Here is a 16,141-nt window from a genome sequence, read left to right on the forward strand (position 1 = left end):
ACTTCATCAGTAACGAGATACTGGGAAAATCACAGGTTACACCTGGCTGCCATTCTGAAGAAGCTCCTTTTTTTCAATGTCTGGAGACTCATGGCCCTATAAAAATTAGGGTTTGACTTTTGTCAGCTGTAAGGAGGAATATAGGAAAAAAAATCTGGCACAGTAAGATGGAGAAGTTGTATGGATGAAAATATGAATTTCTTGTATAAAACTGAGTTTAATATTGTATAACCCAGTGGGTAAAAAAATCCCCACCCAGTGTGAGGTGCTCAGCCAAACACTCAAATCTGTCACTTGTAATCCTTTCTGTAAGTATCAGAAACATGTCCAGGATTTTCTGTAAGTATTGATGGAAACACAGATGTCATGGGTCACCTGGATTTCTTTCCTTATGGAGCAGAGATTCCACTTTCTTTAGGATTCCCTGGAAACTTCCTGATGCTTGTGCCCGTCCCCAGAGTGCTCGAGCGCCTTTTGTTATTTTTTTTAAATTGTCTGTGCAGTTTCTTACATTCTCATTTTTGAATCGCTCTTGACAGAGGGCATAAAACGAATAAAAGAGTTGTCTGGAATGGCAGCACTAAGAAATGGACTGTCAAACTTGCCCTGATTGCAGCCACTAATGAATTAATTTGGTAATGGAAGAGCAAATTGCCTACATCATTATATACAAATCTTTTGAATAATCTGTTGTCTGACTATTTTTAACAAGCTCACATTATCAAGACACATTGAATATGGGTTTGTTCTTGAAATTTAAGATGTGAGAAGTCAAAATGTGCCTTGTTTGTGATTGTATTCTTCAGATTCAGTTGAACAAATTAATTATTCAAATTAAATTAAGGGTGCTCTGAACAACATCTGAGCCACCGTAGGATAGAACAAGGCACCATCTTAGATAATCAACAGGTAATTTCAGAATAATTTATAGAAGGGCAGCAGCCCTGTTGAATTATTAAAATGCACACAAGAGTGCATAGTGTCTTACAAGCCTTAATTAAAAATACATTCTTAGGCCATTTCTTAGTAAATCTACCTGTAGAAAGGGTTAATGTTTCTCCCTATCAAATACATAAATTTACCTGCTGCATGCTAAAATCACTGCTAAGGGTGGCCTTTGAAGCAGGGATTGAGGAAATTGAAGTGATGGAAAGATTTTTACAAGAGGCAAATTTAACTCCTTGTGACTTCTCATCTGCCCCCTGAGCATAGCCTGGTACAGTGGAATGAATTCGCTTGAGGATGCAGTGGATGCAGCTGAAGGATTTTCACTTCTGCTCCAGGTTTCCTCTGTTTCCTTCTTCTTTTTTGGGGATTAGAATGTGTGAGTTGAACAAAACACGCGGTTCTGACCAAGTGTTTGGTGTTTCCTCAACCAGAGAGGGGGCTGAGCTCCTGCTGTTAAAGAACAGCGGCAGAAAATGGTCTGATATATTGAATTGTTTGGAAAAAATCGCAAAAATGGGGATTCTTCCAGTTTTAGTGCATGTCCTGCAGAAGAGAGAGGAAGAAGTGACCAAGAATTGCCTGTGTGTGTTCAGAATGTGGGCACGGGAAGGGTTCACCCAGCCTCAGTTTCCCTAGGTGTGCAGGCTGGTTGGAAACACAGAAATTCAGTGACTGGTCCATGAGTAAGAAATTAAACAAACCCTATTTCCACTGCATGATATACCCTGTCCCAGAGGCTGTTCATTAAAAAGTATATTTTTTAATCTAAAAAAAAAAAAGTTTTAGGGATGTGTGTACCAAATCAGTTCCATGTTCCTATTTCTGCACACCTGTTTCTTGGTTTTAATGCCTTATTTTTGCCTGGTTGATGTCTTGTACAGTGCGTTCCAAACTTTGTTTTTTAATTTGACGATTGTCCCTGATGCCAGGGGCTGTGTGGCCCCTGTCACACTCTGCACCCTCTTCTCGCAGGCAGGTAGGAAAAGAAAAATAAATAAATCCATCTGCACAACAGCTTGTGCACTGAGTAATGACAAGAAACAACACAGGAGTGCGGCAGGCGGTTTAATGAGGAATAGCAAATAATAATAATATATGGAGAAACAACATAAAATGGAACGGGGAGTGAAAAGCGATGGGTGTGTGGTTGTTTTAAATCGCTGCCCAGTTTTTGGGTGGTTTCTGCAGAGCCGCCGGGGACTGGCCGCTAGAGGGGGGGTGGGTCCGCGTTTTGCTCTCCGCTGTAGTTGTAGGTCCGATTTTTTCTCCTCCCTCCTCCTAAACTTTCCCCAATCATCCATCCTTTTACCTGCCAGGAGTTTATCCTTCCCCAATCATCCATCCTTTTACCTGCCAGGAGTTTATCCTTCCCCAATCATCCATCCTTTTACCTGCCAGGAGTTTATCCTTATCTAGCACTCAGATCCTTTTCTAACTTGGCCCTAACAGAATTTTCTAGCTGAAGCCATAGGAGTGATTTATATCGCGCTATTTAATTTCTTGAGAGCTGTTCCATTTGAGATGTTATTCCACTTTTCTTTTTTCCCTCTTTTTTTTCCCCCTCTCTGCACACTGGGCAGAGATTTTAATGCAATTCCCTGGAAGGCAGTTGTCCAATTGTTGCCTATAACTTACATCACCCAGGCACGGATGAACAGTTTCCTTTAGATCTTGTCTTTTGCTTTGTATTTGACAATTCAGAATTTCATCCATCACAACTTATATAAGCTTCAGCCCTGGGAGGTCCCTTTGCACATCCACACGATTTTCATTATTTTTCACAATATAAATAATCTGTCATTTGAAAACTTCCATCTATTTCCTGATCACAGCTGAGATGATTCAGCAGTGCCAGACCTGGGACCACACTGTGCTCCATTTTTTCCCTGTATCAGTAAAAGGCCACTGTATTTTTGAGTTCCTACCTAGTTTTCTATGACAATGGAGCTTTTCTTATTTATGGGAAACTGAGTATCTTGTCAAAAGCTCTTCAAAAGTCAAAATATTTGGACTTTAGTTGCTTTAAATGCTCTAGTGCTTTTTACAGTCCTTCATTTCCCAGTTTCTAGTACCTACAAACAATAGATCTGACACAGATTTTAGCTTGTTTGTTTCAAGTTTGATTTTCCAGGACTTACTATCAAATCCTCATTAAGGGTGTTCATTAACAGCCATAGCTCCACTCCTGAGCTAATGAGAAGTGACAGATTGGGGCTGGAGCATCCTACATGGTGGGAAAAGAGAACCAAGGGGGGAAAAAAGTTTTCAGCTCCTCTTATTAGGAAAGATATTCAGTGTAACTTCATAAAACTGCTCAGGGAACTTTTTGGGAAGTTCTTCATTCTGCCAGTAGAATACCCTAATGTAATTCCCAAATAACCTAATGTAATTCCCAAATAACCTAATGTAATTCCCAACAGTTGCTAGAATCAGAGGAATAGACACACAAAGCAAAATAGGAAGGTTTGCTTCAGTCTAGAAGTGCCACCCATCAAGAAAACAACTTTTGGCTTAGCATGAGGCAAAAGCACAATCTCCGTGGGTTCAGTTCTGTGCATGGCAGCAATAAAAAAGCAGAAACTTTTAAAAATCTCCCCATGACAAGGGCAGGATGGACAGAGCAATAAGCCCAGGGTTCATTCAGCTCTCTGGGGCTTGGTGGATTTCTGTTTCCCACTGCAGATGTAGGTTTATACAGGCTCGTTTTGCCATCCAAAATCACCACAGAGCTTTGTTATCCCCTGGTGAGGATCAGCTGTGTTGGTTATCATCGAAATCTCTTTCTGATTAATCTGTCATGGGCACTGTCCCCTTTACAATTTTCCCCTCTCTTTTTTAGCAGGGATTTCCTCCATCCCATTTAATCCCCCTTTTTCTTTCAGCTGCTGCTCTGTCCCTTCCACCTTCCTCAGGCACTGTCCCACACAACGATTTTGTTTTGTGGGTTATCCCCAGGGAGACAATGTCAGCTGCATTCCTCCTGCTTGTTTGCTGTCTCCATGATTTCTTCATCTTTCAGGCCATAGGATTCTTCATCACGTCCAATTTATTAGACTACAGCAATTACATAATAAATTCATGGCATCCAGTTGTGGTTTGGGAATTTGATCTGACAGGAGCAGCGGGTTCTGGGCTGTTTGGGAAGGGGAATGTTTGTGAAGGTGGAGGCAGCTGAATTTGCTGGTAAAGAAACACAAAATGTCCAATATGGGGTGATATTTACATGGAATTAAGGTAAACATTTGACATCCAGTGGCCTCTTTAGCACGAGGACTGCAAACCTTTGAGTGGCAGCCACAAATTTCTGTTTGCTGTGGAAAAAAATTGCGTTGGGAAATAATGTGGCTCAGAAAAGCAGATTTTCTGTCAAGATAAGCTTTATTATGGAGCCAAGTTTAAAAAAAAAAAAAATAGGTGAGGAAAAAAATCCTAGATGGTTTATCTCATTATTGTTTACATTCTTTAATATTTACCAGGCTGTGTGAGCAAGCCAGGCTGTCAGAGAGGCACTGGACCACAGAGACAGATCCAGGTTTACTCCTGGGAGCTCCCTTTACCTCTCATCCTGCAAAGAGGGTTGATGGCAGATGTGTTTCAAAGGGCTGGCAGTTGTGAAAAGACTCAAAACCTCAGGAATTCAATAGCTGTGGACTGTTCTTGCAGCTTATTTGGGGATTTTGGGGGCTCTCCTCTTCCTCCTCCCCCTCTTGTTTTTTGATTCACCTTGCCTGTGAGGCTCTGGGGATGAAAAATGTGAGAAATGGTAAGAAGGGTTAAAAATTAGAGGTAAAGTATATATTTTGAAAGGTATTCAGAAATGTTTTCAGTTTGAGTTGCCCAGCCCTCAGGAGGATGTTTGTTCATACCTGACTGTAACCACTAGGGTACAGAGGTGTGCTGCTACAGAAGATCTGCTGTACAGAAGCTGCATTTTTTTTCACTGGATCAGCCCTGAAATCAATTTGATGTGTCCATGCATAGTTTTTTTAAAATCTTAGGTTTTACCCAAAATACAATTTTCAACGCTCTCTCTGTGCCGTGCTCTGTTTTGCTCTTAGGAGAAAGACACATCAGCAAAAAAGGGCCAGATTAAAGCTGGTAATAAATGAATGACTGGGCTTAGTGTCTAATCACGTCAGTCAGAGAAATCTGCTGTGCTACAAGTGATAATTCAGTGATGAAGTAGATTTTCCTACTTACCTATTGCCTTCGAAATCTTGGATTTAGTCTTTGTTAGCTCAGAAATTGAAGGGAATTGGTCATGTTCCCATAGCACCCGTGCTGAAAGACATCTTTCTGGCACTAGTTACTGTGTGATGAGGATGTGAGGAACATGAGAGCAGGGAAATAATTTAAAATAAAAGTGCCTTCGCAGTAGGTGCTGTTTGCCAAGCACAGCTGTGCATAGTATCAATCCTTCAGCCACTGCCACCTAGCCCTGATTTTTATCAGCTTATTTGGATTTTTAGGTGGAGGAAAAGGTGAAAAGCTGGTGTTTGTTTTCAGCTGAATTTCTTCTCTTGTGATGCAAATCTGGGACTTGGAGCTCGAACTCTTTTCAGTGCAGCCTCTTCTCTTGGACTGTCTCCCCAGCTATCACCCCAGTAAGAACAGTAATTGCTTTAACGCCTCAAGAATTGTGCCTGAATGCCAACAAGTGATCTTTATAAAAAAAAATAAAAAAATAAAAAAACCCAGCACACGCACAAAAATTTAGCCTGTTCTCACGGAAATACAGATTTCATTGGGAATATGTTCACTTCAGAGCAGACAGGGTGCAATAAAATTACAGTGCTCTGCAGCATTCATCTCAGCTCTTCACAGCCACCCACCCAATTACAAGCCGTGTCTTGCCAGCAGAAGACTGTTGCTTGGTTTCTGTATTATTTTTATAGCTTTGCTTTCCTCCCCATAACTTTAGAGGTAGGCAGTGCTTACTCCTTTCCTTTCACCAGGTTTTTCTTTTGCTGTTAAAAAAAAATAATTAAAAAAATTGGCTGGTATGGAAAGTCTTTCTCATGGCTCCAAATATGATTTTTTTTTAATGTAGAATATGCTCGGAATAGTTGTTTCTAATACCTTAATAGCTCTGGTTTATGTCACTAATTATATGAAAGGTTAATCTTTAAATCACCAGCATTTCCTAAATTCCTAATCAACTTCATGCTTGGAAAGAAACCCTCATAAATGCTCAATTTGTTAATGTTAGGCTGGGTTGAGCGGGTCAAGGAAAAGCATAACCTTGGTACATAATGGTAAATTGAACACAGCAAAAAAACATCTCCGATGTGTTTGTGATTAGAGAGGGGAATGTGAAAGCTGACTGGGAGTGTAGATATACTGAGCAGGAGGATCCGCAGCAGCTCGACATCACGCATCCCTCTGGATGAGGGGCTTCGTAAAAAAAATAAAAATAAAAATTAAAAAAAAAAAAAAAATTAAAAAAAAAATTTAAAAAAAAATCCGATTTTGCAGCAAGTCTGTGGTGCACTGCCACTAGGAGGGCAGAGGCACAGGGCAGGAGCTGGGCGGGCAGGGTGCGGTGATGGATGAGGGGCAGGCTGCGCTCGCAGGGAGCGGCGCTGGCGGAGGAAATGACGGCGCTGCGGGCACGTGTGCCGGGAAAGCGCGGCCGCCCTGCCTCCCTCCCATGCTGGGCATCTTCCTTCACCTCCCTGCTGCTGTCCTTGCCACAGCCCCAGCGTGGGAGGGGAAGGCACGGAAAAATCTCCTTTCCCATGTGTGCCCCTTGCCGTCTCAGCAGCTCTCATCTTCCCTTTCATCCCGTCCCTTCACCCCTTCCTTTTCTCTCTGCTGCTCAATGGAGCTATTTAGCGTTGTACCCTCCTTTGCAGAAGCTGTTTCATCCCTGCTTGCACAGTTTTTAAAACTGCTTTCTCCACCCACCCTCGGTCTTGGTTTTTCATCCGTGCTTCTTCTTTAAGTCAACCATCCTTACAAAAGGAAAAGGCAGAGGGATCCAGGAACACCCTGATTTGGTTGCCATTACTCCAGTCTTTCCTCTTATCTTTTGTCTCCTCTTAATTTCATTATTATCAGTGCTATTATTATTATAATAGCACTAGAAACGAGCTTCCTCATTAAACACTCCTTTTTTTGCCATTCTGAATACCACTGTAGAAGCTGGAGGGGGAGGAAGGGGGGCTCGGAGAGTCCTTGTGCAGCTCGTGCAGAATGAGACTCACACAAGGAACAAACGCAGTCCATCTCAAAAGCAAATCAGGGTTGTTCGTGGGTTTTATCATCAAACAGACTCGTTTCAATTACCCCTCAATGCCTTAGCCAGGAAAACATACAGAATCTATAAAAGCAGACAAAAATATCCTTGGGGATGGTCTCTCTGTGGCCCAGGTGTGCAGGGGGCTGTGTCAGCCTGGTGCAGAGCACCCTTGCTGTGACCACAGGGGATGGGTCCTCCCTTGGGCTCACCCCCTGCAGCACCCAGACCTGGCAAAGGAGGGAATTGGCAGCTTTAACAGAACGTCTTTGTATTTTATATTTTCAGGCCAGAAACAGAATGTGGTACATTAGCATTGATTCTGTGGTTTCATATAATTTTTTTTTCTTTAAAGTAGTACAGAAAGGAAGGGAAAAAAAATAGGCAGAAAGGAAAATAAATCATCCCTTATATACATTCAAAGCATACATAGCAACAGTTCCTTCAGCACTGGGTGCACTGTGAGTGGGCATTGATGTTAGAATCATATTAGAGATCTGTGACACTGCTACTGTTAACCAGCTTCAGGAAAGGTAGTGCTTTTGCTTGCCTTTCACCCTGTCTTGTGTGCAAAAAGACAGTGAAACATATAAAAAAATAATGTTAATTACCTAATTATAAAAGGGAGATTAGTCCTATTAAGTGGAACATCAAAAAGGGAATATTTAAAATATTTCCCTTCCTTTGATATTCCCCAAGCATTTCATGGACAAAACACTGTTCACAACTCACCCCAAAAGCATATTTTTCTCTTTTTTTCCTTCCTTTTGATTTTAGAGCCATTTAACAGGCCAGAATAAAGGCATCAAAAGAGAGGGAATAACTTATCTCTGGGCAGTTGTTGAACATGGAATTTAGAAGAAAGAACTAGGGAAAATTTGTCCCTGCAGTTGCTCTAAAGGCAGTACAAATATAATAACTCTCATATACACCAATGCAAGTAGCCTGGAGCAGGATGAATAACTAGATTTGCAATAGCTGGATTGAGATGACATACAGGCTCTTTTATTTCTTTATTACCCACATATATTTCATGTAAACTTTCAGCCTGGATGTAGGCACCCTGTGGAGTGCCTTCATGCCATGTAACAGCAGTGACACCCTCCTTTCTCCAGTAAATATTCAGAGGGTGTCAAGATCTCCAGAAATCCTCTGGGGCTCACCAGGAGGTTGTCTCTAGGAGGGATTACCCTTAGTAAAGATTTCTGCAGGAGGATTTTGAAATGCATCCTTTAATAAGTGCTGTGCTCTCCATGGAGGGATCCATCCATCATCCTGCTCAGGGTGGCAAGTCATTGGTGGGCATCACCTCTCTCCAGGAGAAGAGGCAACAGGCAAACCCCAATCAGCTCTCACTCAAGGAGTCACTGCACCTTCAAAGGAAAACGCTCTCTTCATTTTACTCAGGCTGTCAGTGCGAGATGCATGGAGCACAGAGCAGAATCAATCCCAAAGGCAGAACTGCTCACGTCTTTGCAAACGTAGCTGGAAGTTGCTAACACCAACAAACAGCAGGGATAACTCCAGAGGGGTGCAATCACTCGAGTGTTTGAAATACAACCCACAAAAATGCTAAAAATACACGGAAATACAACCACAGGATGATCGTTGGTATCAGGCTTGTCTCAGGTTCACCATGACTGCACCAGCACGTTTCCTGATAGCAACAGGGGGTCATTATCAAAATAAAGCCAGTCCATATTTCATTTTACCATATGCAGACAGTATTTTAACAACCTGGGTTGATTTGGGAAGCTTCCTGGCTAGTGCCTGTAACCAAGTGCTGCCTGGGGGCTTGGGGAACACGTAGCCCAGTCCAAAGTTAGAGAGCAAATTTTTCACAGTTAATTCCCTATTGATTTCAGAGAAGGGTTTAATGGGGAAAATAAATATAGCTGGGCCCTCAGCTAGCGTGGCATAAAGTGCTTTTGCTTCAAACATGGTCAGGAACCCAAAGAGACAAGGGGCTCTGGACCTTCCCTCTGTCCCTCCTGTTAGGTTTGTCCATGGACACTCAACCCTCAGGTCACTGGGGAGTTTTAGGAGGAATCAGGCCCTTGTGGGCTTGAGGCACAGAGAGAGAAATGTGCATTTGTTTAAGGAGAGAAAAGCCTGGCTTTAACAGTGCTTGCTTGTTTGGAAGCTGTGGGTGAATTTGCAGAGGCTTTAGGGGAAAAAAAGCAGTTGATTTTCATTAAATTTTCCGTGAAGCTGTCCTCTCCCACTACATAATCTCATTGCTTTCACAGATGACATTATAGTCTCACTGAGTAAAAATTTTGATTAAGAGGCTATTTTCATGTTTTATAATACACAGAGATGTACCAAATAGAGGAAAACAACTTCTGACTCCTTAAAAACAGCTTCAGTCATAAAAAAAATAAATTCACTCTTTACATTTAAAATTAATGGCTAAAACCTGCTATGCAAGAAAACAAATTATTTCTTCTGTGCCTATTTTCTGCTTTATAAGCCTGCTATACCCTTCTAAAAGTAGGTAGCACTTTAATGCAATGGAAAAGGAAAAAAAAAACCCTGTGTTACATTAAAATACATGTAAGATTTTGGAATTGTTCCTCTCTTGGTGGTAACCTGAGGATAGAGAAACAGAAATGTCACCCAGTTCATTATCCATAACATTTTATTTGCATGTAATGCTGTAGGAAGATTTCAAGATGCTCTCCCTGATGTTATAAAACTCCCTCATCGTCAATTAGTGCGAGAGGAGCTGGTGAAAAGATCAATCGGCTGCTTGTTCACATTCTGGAATGAAAAATCCAAAATACGAGGAAAGGAAGCCTTTATTTAAGGGGCAGTCAGATAAAACAACTGTGGGATTCTACATCATGAAATCACCGCTTATATCCATCAATGCCATTTTTCAGTCCTTGCTAAGGAGGGTCCATCTGCCTCCAGCCTCTGCAGAGGTTTTGGGGTTGTTTTGTTAATGAAGGCTGGTGGTGAAAGGGAGGGACACGAGCTGGGCTTTGCCAGCACTTTGCTCCAGCACTCAGAAGGGTGCTCTGAAAACTCTCTGTCCTACCCTGACAGTGATTTTGCTTTTGAGTTTCACCACTGAGACCCAAATAATTACTTTTGCTCTTCCCTGTTCACCATGGTACCACAGAGCACAAAACAAGGTCTTTGCTTTTTACACCTCAAAACAACCATAAAAATGGGAAATGCAAGTAAAAGCCCTTAAATTTAGCACTTTTTTTTTTAATATATATTAAAGAAAATTCTGATGAGCACATTTTGGCAGTGTTTCACTTGTTTGGGTTTTGTTGGTTGGCTTTTTTTTAGTGAGTCTTTGCAATCTTATCAATTTTGATACAAAATACTTTTAGGGGTTATAATGCAATTTATATGGATCTTACAGCAACTAACAAGTGAGCTGTACTTAAAAATCCTCAGAAATCCTGTCCTAGGGACACGGGCAAAACTTCAGCCTTTCTGAGGTGCTCTGGCTCCTTGTTGTCCAGTTACAGGTAGCACATTAACAAAAATAGAATTCCAGTGTCATGCTTCATATCTTCAGCAACATGATGTACGTGAATGTGTGCTAATTACAATGGGAAGCCACCTGGGTCATTTTAAGCTTTCTATTTTACGTGGCTTCTTTGCTCCTCGACTTTTCATTTCAACACTCAGCATGAAGAGAGAGAGGTTAAACTGTTGCATTTTTTTTGTATACAGGGAACCATTCATGTAATATACACCAGTCTGTAAAAACTGTAAATGCTATTTGTTTTTATTTTAAACAGTTTTCTTAGTTTACAAAAGATCGATAATTGGTACCTTTTTTACACTCTCAGATTCCTGAATATTGACAGATCTTCAAAGGGAGTATTAGCATATGAAACCTTAAGATCGGCTGTCCTGAAGGTTTTTAAGACACGATAAAGCTAAAATATCAAGTCTCTCGGACAGCCCCTCTTAAACCACTTGGGCAGGGGTGCACGTCAGAAATCACCAGCAAAGCCCAGCAACCCCCCCACCCCGTGCCACTGTCTGCCTGCACACTGTTATTTGGTTGCACACTGTTTAAATCCCAAAGGAAAATCACACCTCGCATTCCCTCGCTGGCTGCTGGTGACAGGAACAAGATCCGTACTCATTAATGATCACCAGGGCTCCCTCAATGTGGTTGGGTTTGTAATCAACATAATACTCCTGGGCTGACATGGCAGCCATTTGGTGCATGGTCTGTTTTTGCTTCTGCTTCCTGCGCTGTGTGACAAAGCACTGTCTTAGTTGCCTTAAGCCGGCCGGGAAGCACTTCCAGGAGACGTACAACACCAAAACCACGATGAGGAAGGAAAAAATGAGTGCCATGGTGCCCGTCACCACCTTGTGAATCTGCACGGCGTTCTCGGAGTTCTCGCCGGGCATGGTGATGGTGACGGCGTACGTGGTCCGGTCCTCGTCGCCCTCGGGCGCGTCGTAGGTGGCGGTGGCCGAGCCATAGCCCAGCGTCTGCTCGCTGTTGTTGGTCACCGGGGAGAAGGTGTTGACGCTCGTGGGGTCGGCGTTGTCCTCGCACAAGTGGAAGGCGTACACGGCGTCCAAAACATCCTCTCCCTGGGCGTAGTCCGGGGTGGCACAGAGCAGGTTGCTGTCGTAGCGACCCTGGAAGTTGCTCAGCCATGAGGCCAGGGCGCAGACGTTCCGGCTGCAGTCCCAGGCGTTGGCAGAGAGGCTGATGCTCGTGAGGGACTTCCAGGAGTCGAGGACTCGGGAGTCGATGTAGGTCAGCCGGTTGGAGTCCAGCTGCAGGGATTTGAGATGAGGTACACTTTCGAAAACGTGAGGTTCGATGTATTCGATTTCGTTGCCGGAGAGATCCATCTTTTCGAGTTGCCATATCCAGTCCAAAGTGTTTACTACGATGGTAACTTTATTCCTTCGCAAGCAGAGGGAGTGCAGGGAGATGAGCCTGGGAAAATGGGCTAAATTCACTTTCACCAAGTCATTGTGCTCGAGGTGCAGCTCAGTGAGTTTGAACAAGCCTGCAAAAGAGTTTCGAGCCAGGCTCTTTAACTGATTGTATCCTATGTCTAGAAACTTCAGGCTGCGACAGTCCTGAAAAATTCTCACTGGCACGAACTTGATGGCGTTCGACCGCATGTGCAAAGTTGTCAGTTTTCTCAGCCCGTGGAACAGGTCGGGCTCCAAAGACTGTAGGTTGTTGTACGATAAATCCACACTGCGCAAGTTGGGCATGGGGCGGAAAGTGGTGTTGGGCAGTTGGGTTATTTTGTTGGAACTCAGGGTGAGCTCTTTAACTCGCCGCAATTTTTGAAAGGCATTCCCCTCCACTGAGCAAATGTGATTGTGATCCAGATAGAGCCACGTGAGCTGCATTAACCCTGTGAACTGTCCATCATGCAGCTCTGAAAGGCTGTTGTACCGCAGAGACAAGCCCATCATGCCCGACAGGTTGCGAGGCATCTCTGTGAGATTCAGTGATTCACAGTACAAAAGCCTGCCCTCACACCGACAGAGCTGTGGACACCCACTATTCACAGCTGGAAGCATTTTAGAAAAGATACCCAGCGTACACAATATCAACCCCGGGGGCTTCCTCAGCAGCCAGTTTAAACAGAGACCAATAAGAAGGAAATCCATTAGCAAGAATATTTCCAAATATGCTTGAGAATGTCCATTGAATCTTTTCAAATTCTACATCATATTTTATTCGAGGGAGGAAAAAAAAAACAAAAAAGGCAAACCAACGAAACAAAGCCCGAAAACCAAAGCAAAACAGCAAACAGAACAAACACAGAGGCAAATATTTCACTTTATAGCATGCAGGAGCTGTGCAGCATTAAAGTTCACAGACATTCAAAGGTAAAATGATAGTGATTTTGTTCATGTTAAATGCTGCAGCAAAGGAAAAAAAAAAATCTTTCTTCATGAAAGAATTTAATTAAAAAGTGTCTTACCCACCCTTTTCCAGAGAGTGACAACCTCCATTCAGTTGCTTCCTTTGTGTTTGGACTAATTATATGCAGAGCTAAAAAAGACCCCTCTGTGCTACAAATTCAGTCCCTTTCAATGTTGTGCAAGGCTGGCAAGCTCACAATGTCTCACTTCGCTTCTGCTCAACGAGCGAAAGGCTTGTCCAGCTAGCTTTTGAGCTGCCTCCTAGGACCTGCAAGTTTCAGAACTATGTACATGAGCTTGATCTTCTCCTTCTCCCTCTGTCCTTTCCTCTGCAGTTAACACTGTGGCGTGAAAAAAACTCCAAACTCTTTACTAACGACTCCACAGGATTTGTCAATCTGTTTAATGTCCATCATTTGCAAACGACCATGGACCCGGCACCACCTTTACTCCAGAGAGAGGTTACCATTCATTCACTGACCGGCTAAGGGTCGCTTTATTTCCCATTCTTTGTTCGCTTTGCTTGTTAGGTGATGCTTAGAGCAGAGAGAGACAGCAAGAATCCCTTCCCTTCAGCTGAGCAGTATGTTGCTAGAGCATGCAGAGGCACCCAGTGTTCACTGAGTGTCGTAAGCTGCTCATGATTGTACGCCTGCACTGTGCATCTCAGACATGGGCAGATTGAAAAGGGGTGGGCATAAAACCAACATCGGAGCGAACCAGGAAAGTAATATATGCTCTTTGATGAAATGGAAAATACTTTAAGCCTATCTCGCCATTTCTCAAACAGGCACGCACACACAGCAGCACAAATCATCAAAAGAGAGGCAGTGCTAAGTAGGAAGCTTGAGAATTAGGATTCTTTCTCTTTTTTTTTTTTTTTTTTCCTCGGATGCTTTTGTTTAAAGTCTGAATTTATAAGCTATTAGCCGGGAGAGGGAGAGACTCGATTACTTGGTTTGGGAAGGAATATGTAAACCAGTCTCTTTGGATTGCTTTTTCTCTCTAATTCCGATGATGAGATTTGCCTTTTGGTCTCCGGGTGGGGTATTGAGGGGTGTGTGGGGGGAAAATGTGTTTTTTTTTTCTTCTGACATTGTCTAAATAGAGCATGATTTGAAATTCTGTGCATTCTTTCTCATAGAAATGCAGCCAGAGCTCTGCAAATAGGAATGTCTCATTTCATATAAGCTTTAATTACATCTGGTCTTTTTCCATCCTGCGTATTTTGTGTGTTCAGCACAAGCCTTTCCTAAAGGCTTTTATTTTTCTTTTTTTTTCTTATTTGCAGTGTGTGCTACGGCACACAGAACTCAGATTCTAGCAGCATAAAGATGACTGTGCTTTTTGAATAAGATCAATGCATAGGTTGATGTGAGTGTGTCGGCAGCATGCAAAGAGGGGGTTTCAAACCCCATTACTTAATAAGTTTTGCAGATTGTGCTGGTTTTTTGTTCCGTGTACCCAAAAAAAAAAAAAAAATCATCTTTGCTGGTAATTTGCAGTCCTCGTTCTCTATGGGAAAGGCATCATCAACGAGCTCTGTAATTTTTACTGACTGAAAAATGCCTGGTCCTTCTGTCAGGAAAACGCTGGCCATCTTTTCCTATTATGAAATAGAGTCTCGAGCCCGTGTGCTGGTGAGAGCCATCGGAGCTGACAGCTCCCAATCCTGCATCAATACCCAAGGAAGAAGTTCCCCACGGATTTAGGAGACAAGGATCGCGGAGGATCGCGCTGATTTTAACCAGACATCGGATGCAAAATGCTGCAGGGACAGGGCAAAACCATTGTGCTTGCTTTCTTTTTCACAGCTGTGTTAATTTAAGAGCAATACCTTGTTTTGGAGGTGTCTGGTGCAAAGCTGAACGTTGTGTTTGAGTGTGGCTGCTGTGAGTATGTGCTGAGAAATCAAGGAATGCAGTAATTTGATGCAGTAAAAGTTGCTTTGCAGAAGTCCTGGCAAACTTAAAGCTCTCGTGCATAAAAATAAAAACGTGTGAAGGAGATTCATTACTAATGGATTTGCCAGAAACAGTCTTAAATAAATTACAAATATAAACCGTTTAAATTGCAGCTTCAGAACCTGGGGATCAATGTGCTTTTATGCTCCCTGTTCAGTTTATTTACATTTTTTTGCTCTTCCCAGCGTTTCAGTGGTCTCAAAGCAAAAATGTGATGCTTTAATAGTATATGAACCTCATCTATGTTTTAGCATTTGGGCAGGAGAGCTGAAGGTGGTTTTCCTCTCCCCAGATCACGCTGTTTTATTCAAAGCAGGCTGTTTATGCAAGTGTCCACTGGTTGCAGTACACCTTAATTCTCTTTCTCAGTACACAAAAGCAGGCAGGAAAGCAGTGACAGAACCGACAGAAAAAGCATTGAAGCAGGAGAGACTAAAAAAACCCATCCAAGAATATATTCCAGATTGCCTTGATGAATATTTTGGTGCAATTAGCAGAGGGAAAAAAAATAAAGGATGACCTGAACTTAACAGATACTGAAAAAAGCTTCAAAAGCAATGAGGCTGTGCCCCTTAAAAATCTGCAACCCTACAAGTCTTCATGGGGAAAGCCTTAATGCCTTCTCTCATGTAAAAATCTGGAGAGAGGTCTCAACAGTAGCCCTGAAAATTTCAATTATATCTTCAAGGAAAGCTACCATTTTCTGCAAATCAGATGATGATAAGGATTGCTTAGTTACCATTTAAAAGCTATGTATAAAGACTTCTTCTGCTGGGCATGAGGCTCCCTGATACATCACTGAAGAGCTGAATATTTTTTTTTTACTGCTTTCCTTGTTATCACCTGGGATACAGCTTGGATCCTAACCAATGTGCCTATTCCCACTCTGGCATATAATCCATTATCATTTGGTTTTCAAAGGCAGGAATTAGAGCAGACAGCAGCAAACCTATAGAGCAGCAGCTGGAAGACTGACAGCCAGAATTAGGGACCCAGAATTAATGGCCCTAAGTGCACTCTCTCCGAGCTCTGACAAAAGGCTGTTGAATAAAAAACTCTGCTCTTGTCCATAATTTGGTTGCAAAAAAGAATCCAGGTAGTCTTA

The 16,141-nt window shown here is 42.5% G+C and overlaps 2 protein-coding genes across 3 annotated transcripts in view; one reads left to right on the forward strand and one right to left on the reverse strand.

Moving 5' to 3' along the window:
* CTNNA2 (catenin alpha 2) overlaps positions 1-16,141 on the forward strand; it is a 464,238-nt gene that overhangs the window by 292,620 nt on the left and 155,477 nt on the right. The gene's annotated exons all lie outside the window — the stretch shown is intronic.
* On the reverse strand, positions 11,249-15,225 carry LRRTM1 (leucine rich repeat transmembrane neuronal 1). The gene has a single exon (XM_063401170.1). The coding sequence runs from the start codon at positions 12,812-12,814 to the stop codon at positions 11,249-11,251; it is 1,566 nt and encodes a 521-aa protein (XP_063257240.1). The 5' UTR covers positions 12,815-15,225.

This window comes from Prinia subflava, chromosome 7 (genome assembly GCF_021018805.1).
Source record: "Prinia subflava isolate CZ2003 ecotype Zambia chromosome 7, Cam_Psub_1.2, whole genome shotgun sequence".
NCBI classification, from domain to species: Eukaryota; Metazoa; Chordata; class Aves; order Passeriformes; family Cisticolidae; genus Prinia; species Prinia subflava.